The 24,890-nt window shown below is 43.7% G+C and overlaps 1 protein-coding gene across 1 annotated transcript in view; it reads left to right on the forward strand.

Moving 5' to 3' along the window:
- The window catches only part of ATM (ATM serine/threonine kinase), a 137,396-nt gene that overhangs the window by 80,427 nt on the left and 32,079 nt on the right, over nt 1-24,890 (forward strand). Inside the window, exons 37-46 of the mRNA XM_075546557.1 lie at nt 872-1,049; nt 2,024-2,111; nt 4,549-4,704; nt 11,710-11,797; nt 12,828-12,916; nt 13,202-13,304; nt 14,563-14,711; nt 16,238-16,342; nt 17,156-17,275; nt 24,292-24,526. Coding sequence (XP_075402672.1) covers nt 872-1,049; nt 2,024-2,111; nt 4,549-4,704; nt 11,710-11,797; nt 12,828-12,916; nt 13,202-13,304; nt 14,563-14,711; nt 16,238-16,342; nt 17,156-17,275; nt 24,292-24,526 — 1,311 coding nt within the window. The remainder of the gene's footprint in view (nt 1-871; nt 1,050-2,023; nt 2,112-4,548; nt 4,705-11,709; nt 11,798-12,827; nt 12,917-13,201; nt 13,305-14,562; nt 14,712-16,237; nt 16,343-17,155; nt 17,276-24,291; nt 24,527-24,890) is intronic.

A 24,890-nucleotide genomic window follows, 5' to 3' on the forward strand; every position in this document is an offset into this window, starting at 1 on the left:
AAGAAAATTAGGAATCAGCGTAGCTTCATCCTTCTCTCCTTTGCTCTTTTCAGTTCCGCTTCTTTAAATTGCTGTGTTTTCCGCACTCCCTTCAGCTGCTGTGAACATGTGTATGGGCTCTGTCTCTGTAAACGCGGACGGAGCAATACACGGCATCTTCATGCAGCTGCACCTGGGAGGGGCACCTTCCTTCAGCTGGCGTTTTTTGCGGTAGCTTTCAACTTTAGAGTACAGCACACTGGATGAGTTATTTTTAAGTCTCAAGTGCAATTGACTTCAGTACAGAGCAATGATACTTACCAAATCAAATAAGAAATTTTTATGCTTTTATCAAATGCCATTGAAACAGCACAGTGCAGTGATGCTTTCCATTAAAGCTAACATTTTACAGTCTGTTGAACACGATTCAAGAGAAATGTGAAAAATACACAATGTCTGCGTCTAACATCGGCCCCTTGTAAGTAATTGATATAAATGATGCATGAAAAGTTCTGGCTTTTGCTAGAAAATCAAATGTTCCAAATAAATCTGAGTGTGCAAACAGACGTACCCCAAGCCTAGTCCCTTCAATCTTTGCTTCTGAACGTGGTCTTTTGATTTGTCTTTAAGTTTGAAAAGGACAGTGTGCAGTTGTTAATTTATTTTAAACCTAAACTGCTTATATCATTCTCACATTTCTGCCTGTGTTTATAGTAGTGATATTATTTTTATCTGGCTCACCTGGTGGGGTTTTTGTTAGCGGTACATTGAATTCCAGGCGGACCCTTTTGTCATTTTTTTAAATAGTCAATGTGTGAAAATCAGAGAGTGGAAATTTTAATAAAAATATTATCTTTAACCAAACTATTGCCTGAATGTGTGTGTGTTTTAGGTGGAAAGTGACTTTTGTCAGACTGTGCTACCATACTTGATTCATGATATCTTGCTGCAAGATACCAGTGAGTGCTGGAGGAACGTGCTGTCTGTGCGAATCCAGGGATTCTTCAGTGGTTCTTTCAGACAGTCCTCACAAGCCAGCAGATCCACAACCCCGGCAAACTTCGATTCAGGTACGTGGTTCACATGGATTCTATTAACTTCTCCGTTCTAGAGGGAGATTTTAGCTTAGAAAGATCTCATGAAGGCAGCTTTATGAGCCTAATCCCACAGCCTGGATTTCTGTTTCCTCTTCTACAGAAGAGACATAATAAAAATTGTAGCATCTTTTCCAGGACATGATGAATTCCAGCCACCATGAGGATAATAGCTGTCGTTGTGTCACCTCGGTGAATGCTGGCTGTTCATAGTGACACTAAGCGAGAGTTCACTCTTGTGTCAGACATTGTCAACAAGACCCAGTCCATGTGGGCTGTCAGCTTACATCCTAGCAGTGGTGTAGCACAGATGCTATGTGATGGATTTTCATCTTTCCATCGCTGGCCATCCGTAATGCACTCTAGTCTGTCTGCTTGGGCACAGTTGAGATTCTTTTAATTTTTCACGTACATCTTTCTTCCAGCAACCTCAGATACTGCTGCCATTGCCTACAGCACTCTCCTCTTCTGCAGATTAATTCTGACGACTCTTTCAGATACTTTTTTTCCTGTGAAACTCTGCTTGTGTGGATTAGATTTCTTCCTATATGCACTTAGAGCATTTTAAACACCCCATCACAGCACTTGTCACCCTGCTAAGACTTGCCCAGACTAACTGGTGAGTCCGATGTGATCGGAAATAATCTGTTTTATCCCTGATTGTATACGGAGCACCTAGCAGTATAAAAGATCCTCAATAAAGGATTCTTGAATCAATACATTATTCCCTCTTCAGAAATACAATGTAAAATCTGAAAATTTTAAAGCAAACTTATTATCTTTAAAAAGAAACTATTGGCATGTATCAATCAATTCATGTTTAATCAGATCTAATTTTGTGCTTGGCACTGCACAAAAACCTTACAGTGCAGCGAGAACACCACATAGACAAAGACTGCTTCAGTAAGTCTGCCTGGGACTGACGGGCGCTGTCCTTGTGTCTTTGCCAGAGTCAGAGTACTTTCTCCGAGGTGGATTGGATAAGAAGTCACAAAGAACTATGCTTGCTGTTGTGGACTACATGAGAAGACAGAAGCGGTAATGGATGTTGTTTCCTGACTCTGGAGGTGTACAAGTACAGCTCGTTACTGCTGCTCTCTAACCTGCTCAGTGTGGGTCAGGCTGCTGACAAGCGCTAGATTTGATTTCTGTGATGATTATATTTCCCTTTAGTGATCCCGATGTTGGAGAGCAGTTTGGTCGCTCAGTGTTGGGTACTGTGACTTTCAGTCTCCGCAGGACCAGTAACAAGCCAACGTTTGTCAGACCGGTGGTGGCAGTTTAGGAAAGGATGAAAGCAAGAGATGGGAGAGTCCCTCTCAGAGTCCTTGTTTCTGTTTAGAAAGTTGACTGTTTTATTTGGTTGTATTGTACCGGATCATCTTCTGAGAGAGCCCATAGGAAACTGCTGGAACTAGGAGAATCTCTTTTCTTGGGGCGGGGAGGCCGTTTCACTTCAAAGTCATTCACTTCAAATTTCTCACTGGCATAGAAAGGTGTCGACATTATCAGGATGTAGAAAGGATGCAGATTCTTAATGTTAAATAAGACCGTACAGAAGACTCCTTGAGAAAATGTGAAGAGGGCAGAGAGGAACAACAAAGGAACTGAGTTCAGACCCAAGTCTGACCTTGGAAGCTTTGTGATCTGGACAAGTTACTTAATGTCTTACCACCTTCAAAACCAAGATGGAGATGGTCATGAAGAGTCTAATGTATAATGCCTGGCATTCCTTTCCCTGGTCAAGTTATCTAAATTCTCTGAACTTGAGGATCCTCAGAAATAACAGCAGCAAATAAGTGGTTGCGTTGTGTGACTAACCGCAAAGTTAGCAGTTCAAGCTCCTCCGGCGCTCTTCAGGAAAGACTGGGCCCCTGCACTAGTCCAGATTGTAGCGTCTCGGCCACCTGCACAGGGTCACAGTGAGTCAGAATCAGCTCGATGGCAGTGGGTTTGGTTTAAGTAGGTGCTTTTTTCATCAACTGTACGAACAGTGTTTGATCATGGCAACTATGTAATATGTTGTTTTTGTTTTATTAAGATGAGGAAATGGAGACGTAGAAAAGTTCCATAGAATCCCACAGCTAGTGTAAGCCTAAGTGTTTCCTACGCTGAAGCCCATGTTCTTAACCAGTACCGTGCCATCTCTCTGCATTTAGCTTTGAAAAGGTAGTTTCTGTGAGCCTTTCTTCCTGTGTGTCTACACACACTTGTGTTTGCATAGTACATCAGCAGCTTCACTTGAATGCATATACTCAGGAGTAGATTTTTTTAATAGCTCAGCCCAGGCAGTAAGCTAAGGTGAAAATGAGCTGTAATAGGAACGAGATGTACTGCCTTATATGAAAACCTCGATAGGTTCATTGCATTGATTATTTGTGTGCCTTTTGTTAGTGTTTCTGTAAAATCTATTATTCTTAGCCTCTGGTCTCTTGAGCCTTTGGTGAAGGGCGGGTTTGGTTCTCAATCATGTGTAGAATGATAGTCCAACACCTTCATTGGAGTTTCTGAGAGGTTCATGACCCCAAAGATTGAGAAATAGGGCTACTCGGCTATATTTACAGGAATATTTATGCAGTCAGTTCTCTTTATGTGTGGTAGACTTATGTAGCCTTATTGCTAACACTGAATTAATGAGTACTGACATACTGCTCCCAGGGGAAATTCAGAGTTGGCTTCCGGTGAACCTCTGATTACAACAGTGCTCTAATCAATATATAGCCTTGTTTTATTTGTGTTTCTGTTGACTAACACCTGATTGCAGGCATGCCGTTGACTTATTAACAGTGAATATTCATGCCTGAAGGATGCTTACCTGGCACCTGTTTTCTCCGTGTGGCACATCACACCTCTCCTGTGGTTAGGGACAGTAGCCAGCACTCAGCACTGTCCTGTGTGCCATCCAGTGTGATCCCTCGAGGGCACAGGAGACCAGCCCTGCAGGAGTTCCTAGACAGAAATCATCAGGAGAACAGACCGCCCAGTCTTTCCTCTAGCAGAATGACTGGTGTTTTGAACCTTTAACCTTTCCATTAGCAACAGCATTTAACCATTACACCACCAGCAGTTGGGGACTACTTTAAACAGTCAACTCAGCAACAGAAACATGAAGCGTGTGGCACTGCTTAGACCGCGTACCACACACTTGCTGCAGTCTGAGAGCTGAAGCAAGAAGGCAGAGCCCCACCTCGCTCTGTCTCAGATGGGAGCATGGACATTGGACAGCTCAGATTTCTCTCTGCTCTGCACATGTCCAAAAGTGACCATGATTGCGCACACTGTGCATAGGGATTGTGTACTAACAGATTTTAGCGAGTAGGCGAGTTTGCCTTATCTAGCTGTATTTTAGGTAAATGTGGTTTTCACTTATTTGAATGTAATTTTCAGTTTAACTACCCATTGATGTGCTGGGTTTTTAAAAATAATGATATTAAAGAAAATTTCAGACATGATACTATATTCAATTTTTCTTCAGACCTCTCTCAGGAACCGTTTACGACGATGCTTTCTGGCTGGATTTGAACTATCTAGAAGTTGCTAAGGTGGCTCAGTCTTGTGCGGCTCACTTTACAGCATTGCTTTATGCAGAAATCTATGCCGATCAGAAAAACATGGGTGATCAAGAGAAAAGGTAATGGAATTTAGAAGTTAATGGTTTTCAAAATTGATGTCAACATTATTTTAATAAAGGCATATATCAAAGATTTGCTGTTCCCTCACCCCCACTAAAAAAGGCATTTATGTAGTTTGAATTTTTTTCTTGATAATTTTTTTTAATTTACCACAATAATTTTAATTAATTTTATTAAAAGATAATTTTATTGGGGACTCATAGTTCTTTATAACAATCCATACATCAATTGTATCAAGCATATTTATACATATGTTACCATCATTATTTTCTAGACATTTACTTTCTGTTGAGCCCTTGGTATCAGCTCCTCTTTATTCCCTACCCCCCACCCTGATGACCCCTTGATAAATTATAAATTATTATTATTATTTTCATATCTTATACCAACTGCTGTCTCCTTTCTCCATGGTTTCCGTTCATCCCCCTGGAGAGGTTGGGGGTTGGCTATGTGTTGATCGTTGCGATCGATTCTCTCTTCCTCCTCTCCTCTCCCCTCCCCACCTTCCCCCTCTCTTCCTGGTATTGCTTTTCCCACTCCTGTTCCTGGGTTCTGTGTGTCGTGAGCTCTTATCTCTTCTCTGCACCTGTGCACATGCTCTGGTGTAGCCCAAAGTGAAAGGCAGGACTGGGGTCATGATAGTGGGGGCTGAGGAAGCCTGTCTTAGATAAAAATTTTTAAGAAATAATAATTGTACTATTACATAATTAAGATAGCTATTGTTTATGAATTATAAGAATTTTATAGTAAGTTCTAAGAATTAAGAGAGCAAACTCTTTGTAGCCAGAGATCATATTTTCTCCTCTGTGTTCTCCAAAGCAGCTACTATTAAGAACTTAATGTAAGTAATCAAAAAACATTTTTCACTGGCTGGACCAGGAGATGTACACTGGTATGGCTAGGAACTGGAAATACAGGGAATCCAGGACAGGTGAGCCCCTCAGGAACAGTGGTGGGAGTGGTGATATCGGGAAGGTGGAAGGAGGGTGAGGGAGAAACAGGAAACAGATGACAAGGTCTACATGTAACCTTCCTGGAGGACAGACAGCGGAGAACTGGGTGAGGAAGACGGATGGAGTAAGATATGATAAAATAATAATTATTTATAAATTATCAAGGGGAAGGGAGAGTGGGGAGGGAGGAGAAAATGAGGAGCTGATGCCAGGAACTCAGATGGAGCGTGGATGTTTTGAGAATGATGGTGGCAACATATGTACAGATGTGCTGGACACAAGAGATGTATGTACGGATTGTAAAAAGAGTTTATGAACCCCTAATAAAATGATTTTTTAAAAAACAAACATTTTTCAAATGGTTGAGTGATTCCCTGATTTCAGCCAATTAGATACAGCACTAACTCCTGATTTCGTTCAAGATCTGATTGACTGTAAAGTAATGTGCTAATATCACTAATTTAAGTCTCATAATTTTGCTGTCTACCTGTATTTGTACTCCTTGCAGTTGAGCAATTCTAACTCACACTGTATGGTTTCTAAGGCTGTAATCGTTCCATACGTAGACATCAGCTTCCTCCCATGGAGGGCTTGGTGGGCTTGAACCCCTGACCTTTGACTAGGAGTCAAGAATTTAACCACTGGGCCACCGGGGCTTCTTTCCAACCTTTATTGCTACTTGAATTTTATTTTCTTCCCAGAGTTAGGAGAGTTAAAATCTTCCTAAGAATCTGTTAACTATAGGTCTGGTTCATAGATGAAAATAGCCAAGCTGATAGAAGAAAGAGTTTTAAAAAAACCTGCTTTACTATCCCAGCTGCCCTGCTCACAGTTTGATCCATTTGAAGTAGCTGATTGAGTATGCTCATGAAGTAGCTGAGCAAGGGTGTGGTGGTTACGTGTCGGGCTGCTATCTGCAAGGTCGGCAGTTCGAAACCACAGCTCTCCCGGCCTTCTACTTCTGTAAACAGTTACAGGCTTGGAAACCCACAGGGGCAGTTGTACCCTGCCCTACAGGGTTGCTGTAAGCCAGCATTGCCTCGATAGCAGTGAATTTGAGAGTGTTTATGTTGGTGGCACATTGATTCCGCACCCAGCTGCTAACCACAAGTCTCGGGGGTAAAGAGAAGTGACAACCTGTGTTTCTTTAAACTCTGCCTTCCCCACACTCCATGGGTTTCTTTGTATTTTGTTGTGCTCTAGGTGAAAGTTTGCACAAGTTAGAGTCCCCTTGACAATCTGCCCACAAGTGGACCAGTGACATTGGTTATATTTCCACATTGTGTGTCAGCCTCCCGATTGTTCTGCATTCTGCTCGTTCCACTTCTGTACTCTGGATTCCCAGCCCTCTTACCGCTCATCTCTGCTTTGGAATAAATGTTGATCTTTTGGACTCAACACAGGTTTTACGTCTTTTTAATAGAGCACCAAGCTAAGGGATAATCTTTATTTTGTGTGTTACTCTGCTTTTCTGTAAAATGGTGAGTTCAGGGACATTTTGATTGAAGATTTGAAGAACACCTCAGAACGGTAATCTTAGAGAGTCCTTTGTTCTGTGATTTGGTGAAGCTAGTCATTTTTTTAAATGAATTTGAGTTTTGGTTTGCATTTTTTCCCCATTCTAAACCAAGGTATTCTGTTGTGGCCCCAGTCAGATTGATTAATGGTGGTAGCCGGGCACCACGTAGTTCATCTGGTCTCAGTAGTGAGATCATAACTGTGTATGCTGTTAACCTTGTTCCTTCTTTGTGGTTTGGTTATCTTAGTCTTTTGCTTCTGATAAGTAGAAACCAGTAGTTGTATCTCAGAGGGGTGCTCAGGAGTTTTAAAAGACCCCAGACACTACTCATTTCACTAGCATGCAGGACATGAACTTTGTAAACTGTGTAATGCCAGTTAACTGCTTGAAAATGTGGAAAAGACATCTCACAAGGTATTTGCTTCTATCTGAGAGGTGTCTGTGTATGTGCCTGCACAAGCATTTCTGTCCTTACACTTTGCATATAGACATCTCTGTGCATACATATTTAAGTATACACCTGTATATCTACATGCCTGTACACATACATGTATGACCACATACACATTTTGAGCGTTATTGCTGGTTTTGCTAAATTATAAGTGTCTATTTCTTATATTCCTTTTTATTTTTGCTTTTGAACTCTTCTTAGTGACACCGTGTGATTTGGTCTGCCTACTATACCCACATGTGGCACAACTTTCCCAGAACCCTGCATGAATATTTATGACCTTGAGCTTGCTCTTCCCTCCTTTCCTCCTCCCACGAGTAACCACTGTTGAACATTCATCTCTTTATATGTCTATTCTTGGCTTTTTACAAAAGAGGGATCATGACGTCTCTGTCCCTAGGAGCTTGACTTAGTTCACTTAGTAGAATAGTGTGTCTGTCCGTGGTTGGCTGTGCTTCACAGTCTCACCTTGTTCTTCCTGGTTGCACACGATTCCTGGGAATGCCTTCACCACACTTTGGTTGTGAGCATAGGAGCGGCATCGCGTGTGTTGGTCACTTCTCTCAGTTCTGCAGGGAGCCTCTGGCGTGAGGCTGCGGGTTGCTGCACGGTAAGGTGTTCTGCTTTGAGTCTTCCCACAGTGCTTGTACCACTTTACACCCTCACCAGGGACCGCCGAGGTCCCAGTCGCTTCACATTTTCACTCATTGTTCTGGCTTTTTGCTTTTAATTAGATGCCGTTTTGTCCAGGGTTCAATGGTATCTTGTAGTTTTGATTTGCTTCTCGCTGACCTGGCCAGCTGCTCACTGAGAGGTCGGCAGTTCAAACCCACCAGCCCCTCTACAGGAGAAAGACGAGGCAATCTGCATCTGCGTTAGATGGCACAGGGCCACGTTGGAGCTCTTTGTTTTCTCTATGGCCGCGAGGCAGGTGTCAGACACCTCTCCGCAGCCATCGCCAAGTCTGGTCTTCAACCTTTCAGCCCTGTGGGCCAGGAAGCCTGCCTGTCTCTGCCTCACATCCCGGGATCTCAGCCCTGCCCCTTCTGCTTCATTCCACGGTCTCCAGGCCACAGTCTCTGGTGCCTCTGGTTTCGGCCTCTGCCACTTCAGACAGACATCTGAACTGTGTTCTTTCTTTTTTAAAAAAAAATCAATTTATTAGGGGCTCATACAACTCTTACCACAATCCATACATATACATACATACATCAATTGTATAAAGCACATCCATACATTCCCCGCCCCAATCACTCTCAAAGCATTTGCTTTCCACTTAAGCCCTTTGCATCAGGTCCTTTTTTTTTTTCCCTCCCTCCCCGCTCCCCCCTCCCTCATGTGTCCTTGGTAATTTATACATCGTTATTTTGTCATATCTTGCCCTATCCGGAGACTCCGGGTAGGGCAAGGTATGAACTGTGTTCTTTCGATGGCCCTTTCTCTCTCTGCTCTTCCTTCAAAGCTGGCTCATCCTCGTCCCAGGGTGGTGTGGTAACAAACTGACCCACCCCCTCTATTAGTGTTACACATGCCATCTTTTCAAAGTGCCAACCAATCACTTGGTGGGAGTTAGTGACTTGTGTAGAAGAGCAATAGAGATTTCACTCCACCACAGTTTCTGTAAGGATTTACCGCCTCAAAAACTCTGTGAAGCAGTTCTCCTTGGTCCTATAGGGGCTGCTATGAATTAGAATCCACTCGATGGCATGGGTTTAATTTGATTTGTTTAATGATAAACCTGTCTTGGAGGAAATAGAACCAGGATGCTACTGAGAGGTAAGGGTGCTGAGACTTGGTTTAAGGGGTCACCAAAAAAGAGGAAGATCCTTAGGAGGGATTGTGCCTACAACAGTGGGCTCAGACAAAATTGTGAGGATGACACAGGCCCAGGACATATGTCCTTCAGATGCACATTGGAGCACTACGAGTCTGCACTGCTTCAGTAGCACCCAGCAACAACAGTAATGGTTAATGATCATGAACGTCTTCCCAGGTGTTTGTGGACTACTCGGATTTTTGGGGGGGGGGTGAAGGCTTTGTTCATGTCCTGTGCCCATTTTATAAGTAAATTGATTGTCCTTTTAGTTCTCAGTTGTTGATATGCTCCATAAAATTTGGAGATTAGGCCCTTATCTAAAACGCTGTTTCTTAAGGTTCTTTCCCAGTCTCTAGGTTCTCGTCGTACTCTTGGTGATGCGCTTTAGGTGAAGGTTAGAATCAAATTAGTTTTCCAGTCACCATTTCGTACAGATATTGCTCTCTGACACTGGTGGCAGTCCCTGCAACGTGTCAGCTTTCTCCGCGTTTCCTTCATGTCTGGACTGACTGGCTTATTTTGAATTTTGTTCTGCATTTTTACCTAACCATGGTCCTGGTCAGCGTGGAGGGTCCGGGTCGCAGGCACCCTCTCGTTCCTCTGGATCTCAGGTTCAGGAGGGGTGATTCACGTGGGCCTTTGCTCCTTGGGACGCTGGCTGCCTGGAGGCCTACGCTTTCTTCATTCTCCTGTGCTCCTGGCACCAGCACGAGCGGCCACCTGCAAGCTTTCGGGGTCTCAGATGCTACTCACCAGACGAGGATGTGAACCATGAGCTTTATGAATTGTTTGGCCAGTTGACTTGATAGTAAGGAAATAGATCAGTGGGAAGTCTTACATTTTAAGCAACCCGCTGCCATTAAGCTGATTCCGACTCCTAGTCACTGAACATAGGGGTTCTTCTGCGGCAGTGGTTCTCAACCTTCCTAGGCGGTAACCCTTGAATACAGTCCCTCGTGTGGTGGTGACCCCCCCAACCATAACATTATTTTCATTGCTACTTCATCACTATCATTTTGCTACTGTTATGAATCGGGCGACCCCTGTGAAAGGGTCCTTTGACCCCACAAAGGGGTCATGACCCACAGGTTGAGAACCGCTGTTCTGAGGTAAGCGTCAGCTTTCTGTTGTGGAGTGCCTGAAGACGATGAAGCGCTGGCCTGTGGTTAGCAGTCCATTGGCTGGCCTGCCGCACCACCAGGGCTCCTTACACGTTAGGAAGGGAACCCAAATACAGCTCTTTCTAGTTCCGGTGGAAAACGTAAGGAAACTGGAGTAAAGCTTACAAGTAATATTGGAGGTCTTCGTGGAACTATGATGAGCAGTTCAAACCAGCCAGGAGACCATAGCAGGAAAGCGATGGGGCTGCCCACTCAAAGATGAGCAGTTTGGGAAATTCTGTACAGTGTGGCTATAAGCCCGCGTCCACTCAGTGCCCGTGGGTTTCGGGGAAGATCGTTAGGAAAGCCTTGTACGGCTGGTGGCAAAGCGTGCAGAGCCCGGGAGGAAAGATGCGGCCATCGTTCCCAGGAAAGACCATGGGGTGGGTCTGCCCTGTCAAACAATTACCCCGTTCGTTGTAACCTGCCTAATGGTATACAAAAACAACATTATTTATGATACTGTGTATTTAATACAATGGATTATTATTTTACAGGCAATACACAGCTATCACATGAGTTTAGAATTGGTGTTATTTGGGGAGTGAATACATTCTTATAAGCCTGGTATAAAGCTGAGACTTTGGAATATACAAGCTGAGTTATAAGCCTGACTCATTTACTGATTTTATAATCTTGAAGTCAGTGGATCCTATTCTCTCACTTCCTTAGTTCTTAATATTATCAGACTTAGTGTTTCCTACTCTATTGGGTATTAAATGGTATCTCACTTTGGTCTTAATTTATATGTCTGTGATTATAAATGAGCTTGAACTTCAGATGAAACCACTGACAGAATACGTGGGACCGAATGCAGAGAGGGGACAAACTGCTCTATTTTAAAACAGCCCTCCTGTCACTATAGATAAGCATATTTTGGCATATGGCTGTCCCTGTATAGGAGGTTATTTTAAAAATATAATTATTGCTCAAATAACTAACAGTCACGAACTCCTGTCTTAATTCTAAATAATACTGTTTTTAAAGTATCGATGGTTGATTCCGTGACCTTCGTTAGTGTTTCTCTTTCAACGTCTGTAGTGTGTGTATGTTCACAAGCGTCGAGTAGCGTGTCCTCATTAAGAGTTGCTCTCGTGGCAAACAGGAGCCCCACCTTGGAGGAAGGAAGCCAAAGTACAGCCATCTCTAGTTTGAGTGAAAAGAGTAAAGAAGAAACGGGAATAAGTTTACAGGTAAATATCCGAGTCCCTGTTATTTAAGATAATAGCATTATTTAATATCATGTAGATGTCCTTTGATTTTTAAACTGAAATTACATATTGGACACAGGGTCTATGTTTACATGCATCCAGGGTTTGCAGGCAGGCCTTGGAATAGCTGCACAACCTGGAGTTCTAATTCTGACTCTGACTTTGCACCAAACCGACGCCCCCTTTCTAACCTGGGGTTCCTCTTCCAAAGGGCGGAGATGATGCTGTGTGTTTCTTGCCATAGCACCTTGTTCATGTTCTTCAGGACGTAAGATGCATAATTATGCATGTGTATTTCAGGGGAAGCTGCTTCTGCTAGACATTTCATCACGCCGGATACCAAGTTGACCCCACACTGGCGTGTTTACTCGGTTCCTTTGGTTATCACAATCTTCTACAAAAACAATTTTAGCTTCTCCGCCTTTGCTTCCAGCTCACCTCCTATGTCTTTGGGAACATAGTAACCATAAAATCAGATATCATACCATGCCCTACTGTCATACAAACACCGCCCTGCTCCTCCCAATCTGTCTTTCCTCCTGTTAAAAGCAGAGCAGTGGTTTTTCCATGGATGTAACGCTCGTTCTTCCTGTGCTTTGTTTTATTTCTGCTCTATCTCAGAAACATTACATTTGTTATTAAGCCATCCTCCCTCGCAACTCTATTCTTCTCATGATTGTAAACATTTTCAAACGTGTCCCATTACAAACATTCCCCTCCCCATAGACACATAAGTCCTTTCCTCTTGTGCTTGCAGTTGGGTCTCACCATGACTTCAGCTAACTCCCTGTTTGATATGAGGCAGAGAGATCCTTTACAATGTGAATCTGTGCCTATCTTTCCTCTGCTGAAGATCCTAGTTGGCTTCCCCAGTGAGCACACTTGAGAGTTTTCGGCATGTCTTGCACTTTTAAAGCATCACCTTTTGACTTGGGAGTTACATGTTGGAGTGATAGGATTTCAAGTTTGCTAAAGTGTTCTTTTTTCCCCTCCCATTGTTCCCACGACTCAGGATCTTCTCTTGGAGATCTACAGAAGCATAGGAGAGCCGGATAGCCTGTATGGCTGTGGTGGAGGCAAAGTGTTACAACCACTCACTAGGTAATTTGCATCTTTCTAGGTACAGGTACAGATCAGCAGTTCTCAACTTATGGGTCACGACCCCTTTGGGGTCGAATGATCCTTTCACAGGGGTCGCCCAATTCATTACAGTTATGAAGTAGCAACAAAAATAAATTTATGGTTGGGGGTTCACCACAACATGAGGAACTGTATTAAGGGGTCACGGCATTAGGAAGATTGAGAACCACTGGTATAGATGATTCTGTATACGAAGGAATTAATGCCTGTAGAACTCAAAGGTATTTGAAAAATCTTTTCTTCTAGAATACGAACATATGAGCATGAAGCAATGTGGGGGAAAGCTCTGATAACATATGACCTTGAGACAGCAATTACCTCATCCACTCGCCAGGCCGGAATTATTCAGGTACTGAATGATTTTCTGCTTTTGTAACTCCACCCTTAGTGGGAGTCCGAGACGGTGCACAGCGGATGCACTGCAGAGAAGTGATTGCTGTTCAGGCATTGGCTCAGCGGGGCACACAGAGCGTTGACATGAGCGATACAGTGTGAGTGCTGACCACAGTCTTGTTAGCGAATGACAGTGTGGGTGCCAGGTGCCAAGGTGCTGAGGACTTTGCCTGGAAAATAGAATTCCGTTTCTGATCACTTATAGTCAGTCCCAGCTGTCATTTCTGCCTCTAGCTAATAGCATACGCCGTAGTCGTTACTGTCAAATAGAGCACATTAGCACCTTTGCGTTCTATCTACAAGAGGGCTCCAAAAGGTTTCTGAACATCCTGTCATCTAGCAACTCCATACGCCACGAAGCACCCTTGTACACATGTTGGGGGAAACATACTAGACAGTATTTGGCGATCTTGAACAAAATTAGAAACTACCATATATACTCAGATATAAGCCGACCCGAGTATAAGCCGAGGCACCTAATTATTACCTGGGAAACCAGAAAAACTGATTGACTCAAGTAACTCAAGTATAAGCCTAGGGTGAAAATGCAGAAGCTATTGGTGAGTTTTAATAATCAAAACAAATGAAAATAAAATTACTAAAAATTGAGACACCAGTGGGATAATGTATTTAAATATTTTTAAGCAAGACTTTGAAAAAGAACTTTCAGGGTAATGTGTCGTCGTCCCCCCTCCCCCTGCGAAGTGTTAGCTGGGAGGAGGGGGGAGCCTGTGCGGGCGAGGGATGCAGGATGTGAATTAACACAGAGACCAGAGGGGAGAGACGAGTGCAGGCACAGACACATCCTTACCAGTTCAGCTGCCAGAGTAAGTGACTCAATACGGGCGCTTCTGCGAATTGAGGCCGACTACGTCATAGGACGGCTCTGATTGGTTAGATGTGAGTAAACAAACATCCAAAGCCTTGCAGTGTCAGCAGGGCTTTGAATGAACAGCAGAGAAATGGCAATCACCCGCGAGATAACAGGCGCTCATCCCGTTACCTGTGGGGAGGCAGTGAGATGTTACACCTCGCTGGGGTACCACTGACCCATGTATAAGCCGAACACCAGGTTTTCAGCACATTTTTTTGTGCTGAAAAACTTGGCTTATACACAAGTATATACGGTAGATTTTTTTTCCTAGTTACTTTTTATGTTGGATTGCCAGTGTTTCTTTCTCTAGTGTTCTCTTCATACAAATCCTTGTGCGCAGGCCCTGCAGAATCTGGGACTCTCCCACATTCTCTCCACCTACTTAAGAGGATTGGATCATGAAAATAAAGAGTGGTGTGCTGAGCTTCAGGAGCTGCATTACCAAGCTGCGTGGAGGAACATGCAGTGGGACCTCTGTGGTTCAGTCAAGTAAGAGGAAATCTGACGTTTGTTTTATCAACAAATGTATTCCTACCTCCCTGGGTGTAAACCTTGTATCTTGCTGTGTAAAATTGTCACAGCGATTGTGTTTTTATCTCTTACAGATGCTGCAAGCTACAGGTAGGCCTAGCAGCTTAACTTAATAAAGTAGCACTGAATAGTTAATACATCTCACTGTGAATTCATATTCTCCCTCCAGTAGGGAAACTCCACCCCCACTTAATATGTTTGTGGAAGTAGAAACCTGCCCGATCTTTTCTGTTTGTCGGACTCAGGACTCCAAAGAAAAATAGAGGCATTCTTTTTCATTTTATTAGTCTGAACTCTTATTGGCTGATGGTACACAAAGGGCCACTTATCTTTATGAAATAACTTGTTATATATATATTAGTGCCACAGAAAGGTCATCCGTAAGGTCACCACATTTTCTGAATGGAAAACCTAAGATCTAGTCTTAACAAATGATCTCCTATTTATGAAGTATTCTGATGGTATAAACAAAAAGGTCAAATCATGTTTAATTATATATTAATCACCTTTAATGAAAAATATTCCCATTCATCAGCATGCCTTTCAGATTTCAGTAAGATCACTGTGAGATATGCGCTCATATTTTTAAAGCACTGTGCTATGTGAGCTGGCTCCTGCTTACCTGTGTTAAGCCCTACATGCCCTCCTTCCCTCCGAGTGCTTTGTTTCAGCCATATTTGTCAGCGTGGCTGTTTTCCATTAGAGTAAGTTGTTGTTCCGGACTGAAGGCCTGAGATGGTTCTTGTGCTTTCTCTCCCCGTGACCTTGTGGGTGACTCTGTCACTGAAGCTGAACTTTAATAGTGCCACCTTTTCAGAGAGGCTCTTTCTGCTCACCGTCTGTGTGATACCTCCCATTTGTTCTGTTTGGTTACTCTTTTCATTCGTCGCATGTTCATTGTCACCTTCAGATAACGGTGTTGCCCCTTTCCCATGTCAACATAAACATGGTGAGAGCCCTGGACTTGATCTGCTTGTCTACTTATACTTCCTCTTAATCTAGAGCAGCAGTTCTTAACCTGTGGGTCACAATCCCTTTGGGGGTCAAACAACCCTTTCACAGCAATCGCCTAATTCATACAGTAGCAAAATTGCAGTTATGAAGTAGCAAAGGAAATAATTTTATGGTTGGGGGATCACCACAACATGAGGAACTGTATTAAAGAGTCACGCCATTAGGAAGGTTGAGAACCACTGATCTAGAATCTGGTTCTTAGTTCCTGGTACATAGTAGGTGGTCATTGAATCAATAAGGGTATGCTATATTTAGGAGCAATGTAAATATCTAGGAAATGTCCTTTTCTGGAAGGGACCCACGACCCACCAAATACCTTTGAATTTCTTACCCAACATTTCGAGCAGGGGTGGGGTAGGGATCTTTTATAAAGAAAGCTTAATCTTGTCTCTTGGTAAAATATTTACATGTGCATATATTAGGATCACTGTTTTTCAATACCTTTCTTATCTTTTTAAATTATCTCACAGCAAAGGAATTGAAGGAACCAGCTACCATGAATCCCTATACAGCGCTCTGCAGTCTCTAAGAGACAGAGAATTTTCCACCTTTTATGAAAGCCTCAAACATGCCAGGTATCGTTAGAAACCAAGGTGCATTTTATTTTAGCACCTAATGCCTTGTTTTCTTAAAACGTGATGGCTGACTTCAGTGTAATGAGTTTGCATTGGGGAAAGAATGAGCAGGAGCTGGCCAGCCAGCACGTTTCCCTGCCCTGCCCTCCCCTCAGAAATGCTTCCTTTGGGTCACCAGATCAGTTTCCCCTAGGCCCCTCAACAAAGTCTTCCATTCTCTTCCCCAGACCAGTTTCCTAAATGTTTTCATTTGTCTCCGCTATTGAATCATTGGTGACATTGGCTTCTCTTCACATTTTAAGTCTTTTTAACGTATAAAATAGCAGCGAACAGTCAACCCTTAGAGGAAATTAGATAATGTGTCAGGATATCTTAGCGCTAAAGACTTCATCTAATATGATACGTTGCTTTGGGTGTGTCAATAGTGACTTAATAAATCCACTGCCTTATTGCAGAAGCAATGTGTGCTACCATGTAACTGTTCACTGTGGCCAGCCACTATTAGGCCCTTTCCATATATATTCTTACAACCTTCCCAATGACTCTGAAAGTGAAAAACCATAGACCCATAGAAACCCAGTAATGCGCTCACTGCAAGGCACAGAGCCAGTGAATGGAGGAACTAGATGTAGACCTGGTTCTGTGTGACTCCCAGGCCTGCTTTGTGTCCACTGGGTTACAGTTTTGTGGAATGTGCATTGTTTCTGGATCAACAGCAAACCCTATCATGAGTCATCTTTAAGAGCAAATTGGATGTGTATCTACCTAAAAGCCCCATCTTTGTTTTCATAGACTTTTCTTTTCTGCCTCTAGAGTGAAAGAAGTGGAAGAATTGTGTAAGGGTAGCCTTGAGTCTGTATATTCACTCTACCCAACTCTGAGCAGACTGCAGGCCATTGGCGAGCTGGAGAACATTGGAGAGCTTTTCGCAAGGTGCGTGATCCATCTAACGTAGCTAATCCTAACAACGCCCAGCTTTTCTGTTAAAACAAACAAGCCCCAAAAAAGTGAGTTGATTCAGATTCATAGCCACCCTTATCAACTGTAGAACTGCTCCCTGAGGTTTATGAAGCTGTAAATCTTTATGGGAGCAGGCAGCTTCCCTAAGTGAGTTTGAACTGCTGACCTTGCATTTAGCAGCCCAACACTTAACCTGTTGAGCTACAGGGCTACTTTCTGTTGCAATGCCTTAAAAAATAAAACCTGTGTAGAAACCAACTGTTCACTCGCTCGATCAGAATAAGAACTGATTAACCCAGTGGTCTGTGTGTGTTCTTATTAAAACTTTTCCGAAACATTTATTGTAAAAAAATTGGTTCTAAAAATCAGCCTAAGTGTGTGTTTTCCCCTGCTCGGCCCAAGTTGGCAAACCTTTTTTTTTTTTGCACCGCACATTGTCCCCTACTCTGTTTTATGTATTGTATGTAGGTCTTGTTTTATGTTGTGCCGTGTTCAACCAGGAGCTCCCTACCAGGGGACCATTCATTCTCTTGTTTCTTTTCTTCCTTGTCTTTGATGCCTGATCCCTTGAACACCTTGTGATCTCATAGGCTGGTGTGCTTCTTCCATATGGGCTTTGTTGTTTCTCAGTTAGATGGCCCCTTGTTTATCGTCCTGCCTATAGGACCCCAGATTCTATATCTTTTGACAGTCGGGCACCATCAGCTTTCGTCACCACATTTGCTTGTGCACACGTTGTCTTCAGCGATCGTGCCAGGAAGGTGAGCATCTCAGACTGCCGAATTGTTAGAACAAAGTGTTCTTGTGTTGAGGGAGTTCTTGAACAGGGGCCCACTGCCCATCTGTTTCCTTAATACTACACCTATAAATATATGTACATAGATCTATTTCCCCCTCGTATATAAATATATTTATATCTGCATATGCCTATATTTAGATCTCTATAACTACCATTTGCCTCCTAGTTCTTTCCTCTATTTCTTGTACTTTCCTCTTGTCCCACTATCATGTTCAGCCTTCATTTGGGTTTCAGGAATTCCTCTTGGTTACATTGCCCTTGATCCAGCCCTGCCAGACCTCCTACACCCTTCTTGCCACTGATTTTGGATCACTTGTTGTTCCCTTGTCCCTGGGTTTGTTAACACCCACTTCCTTTCCCCTGCCTCCCCTTCTCCCATGTACCCCCGGAACTGTCATCCCCTTGTTCTCTTTTCTGGCTTGTTTATCCTGCTTATCCCTTCCAGGTAGACATACTATATTACCATCACAAGACTGAGTACAAGAAGCAGCAATAGAAAGTAAAACAATATCTACAACAAAACACACAAAAAAACTACCTATAAATAGTTCAGAGTCTATTTGTTGTCCTTCATGAGGGCTTTCCAGTCAAGTCTGATGGAGTGCTATGCCCTGGCCCCACATCTATCCCTGGGGACTTCATTGCTCTGCTCCTCCTGCTGTTCTGCTGCATGCCCCCAGAGGCTGGCTTCGGCTAGTGAGCTCAGGATGGGCACAATTCCCACCGTGTTTCCCGTGGTGCTATGGGTCAGTGAGGAACGCTGTGTCCCATGGTGAGGCCAGCTCTGTGGTCGGCTCTGTGCATTGCTGTTCTGAGCAGGAACATTGTCCTCAGGGCTTGGTGAGCCAGGATGTGCTTCACTTTTATTTTTCCCCTTTCTCTCTCATTTGCTCCCGTGTGCTCTGAGCTGTAGCTCCAGTGCTGTCCACTTAATTGGTAATTGCACATTTTTATGCATTTTTGTGGTAAAATTAGGTACATTGGCTGATATTCGGGTCATCTTATACTCAAGTATATAAAGAAAATTACTCAAAACACATTACTGTTAAACAAAAATTCATTTTGGAATAGTCTTTGAAGGAAGGGAAGAGAAAGACATTTTGGTGTAAGAAAATGTTTTTGTTTTTCTCAAAATTGTATAGAAGAAACGCCACTGATGGACCAATGTGGCGGGAGAAGAAAGAGCCAAAGTATTTTCCACTTTCAGCGATAATTGCATTGGCAGCTCTGCCTGCCAGAGTCCAGGTCTTTTCCTTTGAATAGAATTTCTTTTTCACTGAAAAAGAGTTTAGAAGACCTCTAGAAATGCCTAAAGACTCATGCCCACTCTTTCTCTGATGGGGAAACAGAATGAAGAGAGGCCAAGGGAAAGTTTGATGAGCCGCTGAGCCAATCCTTATGTTTAAGCCATGGTTCTCAAAATTCTCTTGATATTTCCAGGGCTCCCTAATATCTACTCAGGAGGTCTGTGGAAGCTTCTGTATAATTACACCAACATGTAATTTAATTTAATTTTCATCAGATTTAGTGAGGAGTCAGAGAAAAATACCCATAATTATATGAGAAAGCCATTAACATGGTCTTCCCGTTCGAAATACTTAGCCGTGTGAAGCTAGACTGTCTTAGTACATTTCAATGAAAACAGCTTCTTATCACAGACTGGATGCAAGATATGTAGGAATCAGCTAGTTTCTATTCTGAGAGTTGTAAATGTAGTAGGCTTTAATAAGATCCTGGGAAAAATGGAATGAAAAAGATCATGGAATTTTCCATAAACTTAATCCTTCATGTAACATACTGCCATTCTTCATATTGAATTTCATTTGGGAGATGGGTTGTTTTTTCAGTGAAGGTGTTATTTTGATTTACACAGTGGGCTTACTATTATTGAAATGGTTGGCACATTAAGTGTCTAGTATGCTAAATTAACCACGTAGCTCTTGAGGAAGGGTACACAGGCGTGCGCCCCAAAGCTCACCGGAGGAGGTCATCTGCTGGCGGGCTCACAGTTAGGCTTGCTGTGAGTGTGCGGTCTTGCTTCCTTCTGCTTCCAGCAATCAAACGTGCCTTGCTTTCCCTAGAGCCGCCACCTCCTCGTCGTATGTCTCCTGTCTGCTGCCCCATGCGCTCCCCTCGTCACCTGGCAAGGCTGGATTGTATTACGAATGTAATGTACACGGTTAGTTTGGATCTTTGGAAGGCTTACTGCTCCCACGGAACTGTGCTGTGCGCCTCTTCTCCTTCATGAGTAAATGCGGTGCTAAAACGAGCCCTATCCCACGTCTCGGCTTCCCGCCCGAGAGGGACAGGTCTTTGCACCGCACTTAGTCTTCCTCTGCACCTTAGGGGCGCACTGAGGGTTTAATGAGTCTGTTTCCTTGCCAACTCAGCCACTTAATAAAGCAGGACTAAAGGACTCTTTTTTCTTAATAGTTTTATTGATATAAAATTCATCTATCATACAATATGGGCATTTTTTATTCACTTTGTAAGTGAGCATATTCTCACTTCAGTTGTTTAGAAGGGATGCTTTCTTGGAGGTCAAATAGTGTTTTTTAGGAAATCTTTTTTTTTTTAACAATTTATTGGGGCTCATACAACTCTTATCACAGTTCATACATATACATACATCAATTGTATAAAGCACATCTGTACAGTCTTTGCCCTAATCATTTTTTTCTCCTCTTTTCTTTTTTTACATTTTATTAGGGACTCATACAACTCTTATCACAATCCATACATATACATACATCAATTGTATAAAGCACATCCATACATTCCCTGCCCCAATCATTCTCAAGGCATTTGCTCTCCACTTAAGCCCCTTGCATCAGGTCCTCTTTTTTTCCCCCTCCCTCCCCGCTCCCCCCTCCCTCATGTGCCCTTGGTAATTTATACATCGTTATTTTGTCATATCCTGCCCTATCCGGAGTCTCCCCTCCCCCCTTCTCTGCCGTCCCTCTCCCAGGGAAGAGGTCACATGTGGATCCTTGTAATCAGTTCCCCCTTTCCAACCCACTCGCCCTCCACTCTCCCAGCATCGTCCCTCACACCCTTGGTCCTGAAGGTATCATCCACCCTGTATTCCCTGTACCTCCAGCCCTCATATATACCAGTGTACAGCCTCTGTCCTATCCAGCCCTGCAAGGTAGAATTCGGATCATGGTAGTTGCGGGGAGGAAGCATCCAGGATCTGGGGGAAAGCTGTGTTCTTCATCGGTACTACCTCGCACCCTACTTAACCCATCTCCTCTCCTAAACCCCTCTATGAGGGGATCTCCATTGGCCGACACTTGGGCCTTGGGTCTCCACTCTGCACTTCCCCCTTCATTTAATATGGTATATATATACATATTATACATATACACACATATACACATACATACACACACTTATATCTTTTTTTTTTTTTGCATGATGCCTTATACCTGGTCCCTTGGCACCTCATGATCGCACTGGCCGGTGTGCTTCTTCCATGTGGGCTTTTTTGTTTCTGAGCTAGATGGCCGCTTGTTCACCTTCAAGCCTTTAAGACCCCAGACACTATCTCTTTTGATAGCCGGGCACCATCAGCTTTCTTCACCACATTTGCTTATGCACCCATTTGTCTTCAGCGATCCTATCATGGAGGTGTGCAGTCAATGATATGATTTTTTGTTCTTTGATGCCTGGTAACTGATCCCCCTTCGGGACCACTCGATCACACAGGCTGGTGTGTTCTTCCATGTGGACTTTGTTGCTTCTGAGCTAGATGGCCGCTTGTTTATCTTCAAGCCTTTAAGACCCCAGTCACTATCTCTTTTGATAGCCGGGCACCATCAGCTTTCTTCACCACATTTACTTGTTCACCCACTTTGGCTCCAGCCGTTGTGTCGGGAGAGTGAGCATCATAGAGTTCCAATTTAATAAAAGAAGGTATTCATGCATTGAGGGAGTGTTTGAGTAGAGGCCCAAGGTCCTTCCGCCACCTTAATACTTGACCTATAAATATAGACACATAGATCTATTTCCCCATCCTCCTATATATGTTTGCATGTACATGTCTTTGTCTAGACCTCCATGAATGCCCTTTGACTCCTAGCTCTTTCCTCCATCTCCCTTGACTTTCCTCCTGCCCTACTACCATGCTTCGTCGCCACCTGGGCTAGAGTATACCTCTTCTCTAAGCAACCTTACCCTTGATCATTTCCCACCAGGCCTGCCACTCCCCCTTCTCTACCATTTGGGGTCCCATGTTTTTCCCTTGTCCCTGTGTTTGTTAACACCACTTCATTACCCCCCCTATCCCCCCCACCCCAAGTCCCCCCGGAACTGTCGTTCCCGTCGTTTTTCCTCCAGATAGTTCATCCAGCCTGTCCTATTCAGACAGACCTGTGGAGACACTAACATGCACGAAAACAAGACAGAGGAAAACAAAGCAACAGTATACAACCAGACAACAAAACAACAAAAACAAACCACTGACAAAGAACAAAACAAAACAGTTCACAAGAGAAAAGCTTGTAGTTAGTTCAGGGATCGTTTGCTGGCCCTTAGGAGCGTTTTCCAGTCCAGTCTGTTGGGGCACCACGCCCTGGCCCCAAAGTCCACTTTTAGCATTCCCTGGGGACCTTGCCACTCCATTCCCTTGCTGTTCCGCTGCACTCCCCAGTGATTTGCCTCGGTGTGGTGGGATCAGGTCAGGTGCAATTCCCACAGTGTCTCCGGTGAGTCCCTTGTATTGCCCTTAGCCACTGAGGGGCATCATTTCTCATAGTGGGGCCAGCCATGTTGTTCTCTCTGTGGACTGGCTGCTCTAATCAGGAACATCATCCTCACAGCCTCGTGGGCCAGGCTGTGCTCCACTCTCTCCTCCTGCCCCTTCATCTGCTCCCGTGTGCTCTGATCAGATATGTCCATCTTCCGGAGCTGCAGAGTCAATGTCGTCATTTGGAACAAATTCTTTTCGGAGGAGGGACAGGAGTCCACTTAATTTTTGGTGCTGGAGTCAGCCTCCCAGACCTGTCCACTGGTTCCCTACTCCACGCCGGGATATTGCATTCACACCTTGCGACACTGGGTTGAAGTCTGGTCCCACTTTCCCTGTGGAGATATAAACAATACCCTCCCCTTGGGTGGATTAGTGCCCCATGACCCCACTACCCTTTTCTTCCTTATATTCATCCTTTTGTTTTCCTTTCCCCACCTCCGAGACTACGAATCTTTATAGGTGCAGACGGCCTCATCTCTCTCCCATAGAGCAGCTGGTGGTTTTGAACCACAAACCGTGCCATTGGCAGTCCACAGCTTACCCTAAGATATGGTCCGAATTTGGGATTACTTAGACATTCCCATTTTGTTACTTTAAAAACTTACTTGTAAGATAAATAAGTGGCCATCCAGTTCAGAAGCAACAAAGCCCACATGGACGAAGCACACCAGCCTGTGTGATCATGACGGGTGTTGAAGGGATGAAGTATCAGGCATCAAAGAACAAAAAATCATATCATTGTGAATGAGGAGAAGTGCGTACCCAAAGCCCATCTGTAGGCAATTGGACATCCCCTTATGGATTGGTTATGGGTAGGAGACAAGCCAGACAAGCACTGACGAAACATACAACTTTCCTCTAGTTCCTAAATGCTTCCTCCCAGCGCACTATCATGACCTTACAAGTCTGGCTAGACCAGAGGATGTACACTGGTACAGGTAGGAACTGGAAGTACAGGGAATCCAGGACAGATGATCCCTTCAGGACCAGTGGTGAGCGTGGCGATACCAGGAGGGTGGGGTAGAAAGGGGGAACCAATTACAAGGTTCTACATATAACCTCCTCCTTGGGGGATGGACAACAGAAAAGTGGGTGAAGGGAGACGTCAGACAGTGTAAGATATGACAAAATAATTTCTAAATTATTAAGGGTTCATGAGGGGGGAGCGGGCAGGAAGGGGGGGAAATGAGCTGATGCCAGGGCCTTAGGTGGAGAGCAAATGTTTTGAGAATGATGAGGGTAACAGATGTACAAATGTGCTTTATACAATTGGTGTATGTTTGGACAATGATAAGAGTTGTATGAGCCCCAATAAAATGAATTTTTTTTTATAAAATGATTTTAAAAAACCCAAACTTGTATTATAAAGTTTCAGAGCCCACACGCTATCCATGTGTTTTCATTTTTCTTGCTAATGGGAGCATGTGCTTTGACTTCCAGGTCGCTCACCGAGAGGCAGCTCTCGGAAGTGTACGGCCGGTGGCAGAAGCACTCGCAGCTCCTCAAGGACAGTGACTTTCGCTTCCAGGAGCCCATCCTGGCTCTGCGCACAGTCATTTTGGAGCTCCTGATGGAGAAGGAGATGGAGAGCTCCCAGAGACAGTGTTTTAAAGACATCCTCACCAAGCACCTGGTACAACTGTCCACATTGGCCCGGACATTCAAGAACACCCAGGTACTGGATGCAAAACTCTGTCTTATCGCCTGACTCAGAAAACCAGAAAGCATGCGTTAGAAATATTGAGAGACAGGGATCATTATTAAGCTATTGTATGGCATCATTGTTTACAAATTCTAGTTTGGTAGTTAGGCAAGGCACTGATTTTCTTTAAATCAGTTTCATGATTACAAGATGAGAAGATGTATAACTCGAGTATATGGGTAACCATCCATTGAGGGTATGTGTGTGGGGTGGGGATAGAAAGCAGGCGGAAATACTCAGCATAGTTCTTGACAAATAGTAAGTTCTTAACCCGAAAAACCAGAAACCTATTGCCGACAAACTGATTCTGACTCATAGCAACCCCAAGCCTACATAG

Source organism: Tenrec ecaudatus, chromosome 4 (genome assembly GCF_050624435.1).
Source record: "Tenrec ecaudatus isolate mTenEca1 chromosome 4, mTenEca1.hap1, whole genome shotgun sequence".
Taxonomy (NCBI): domain Eukaryota; kingdom Metazoa; phylum Chordata; class Mammalia; order Afrosoricida; family Tenrecidae; genus Tenrec; species Tenrec ecaudatus.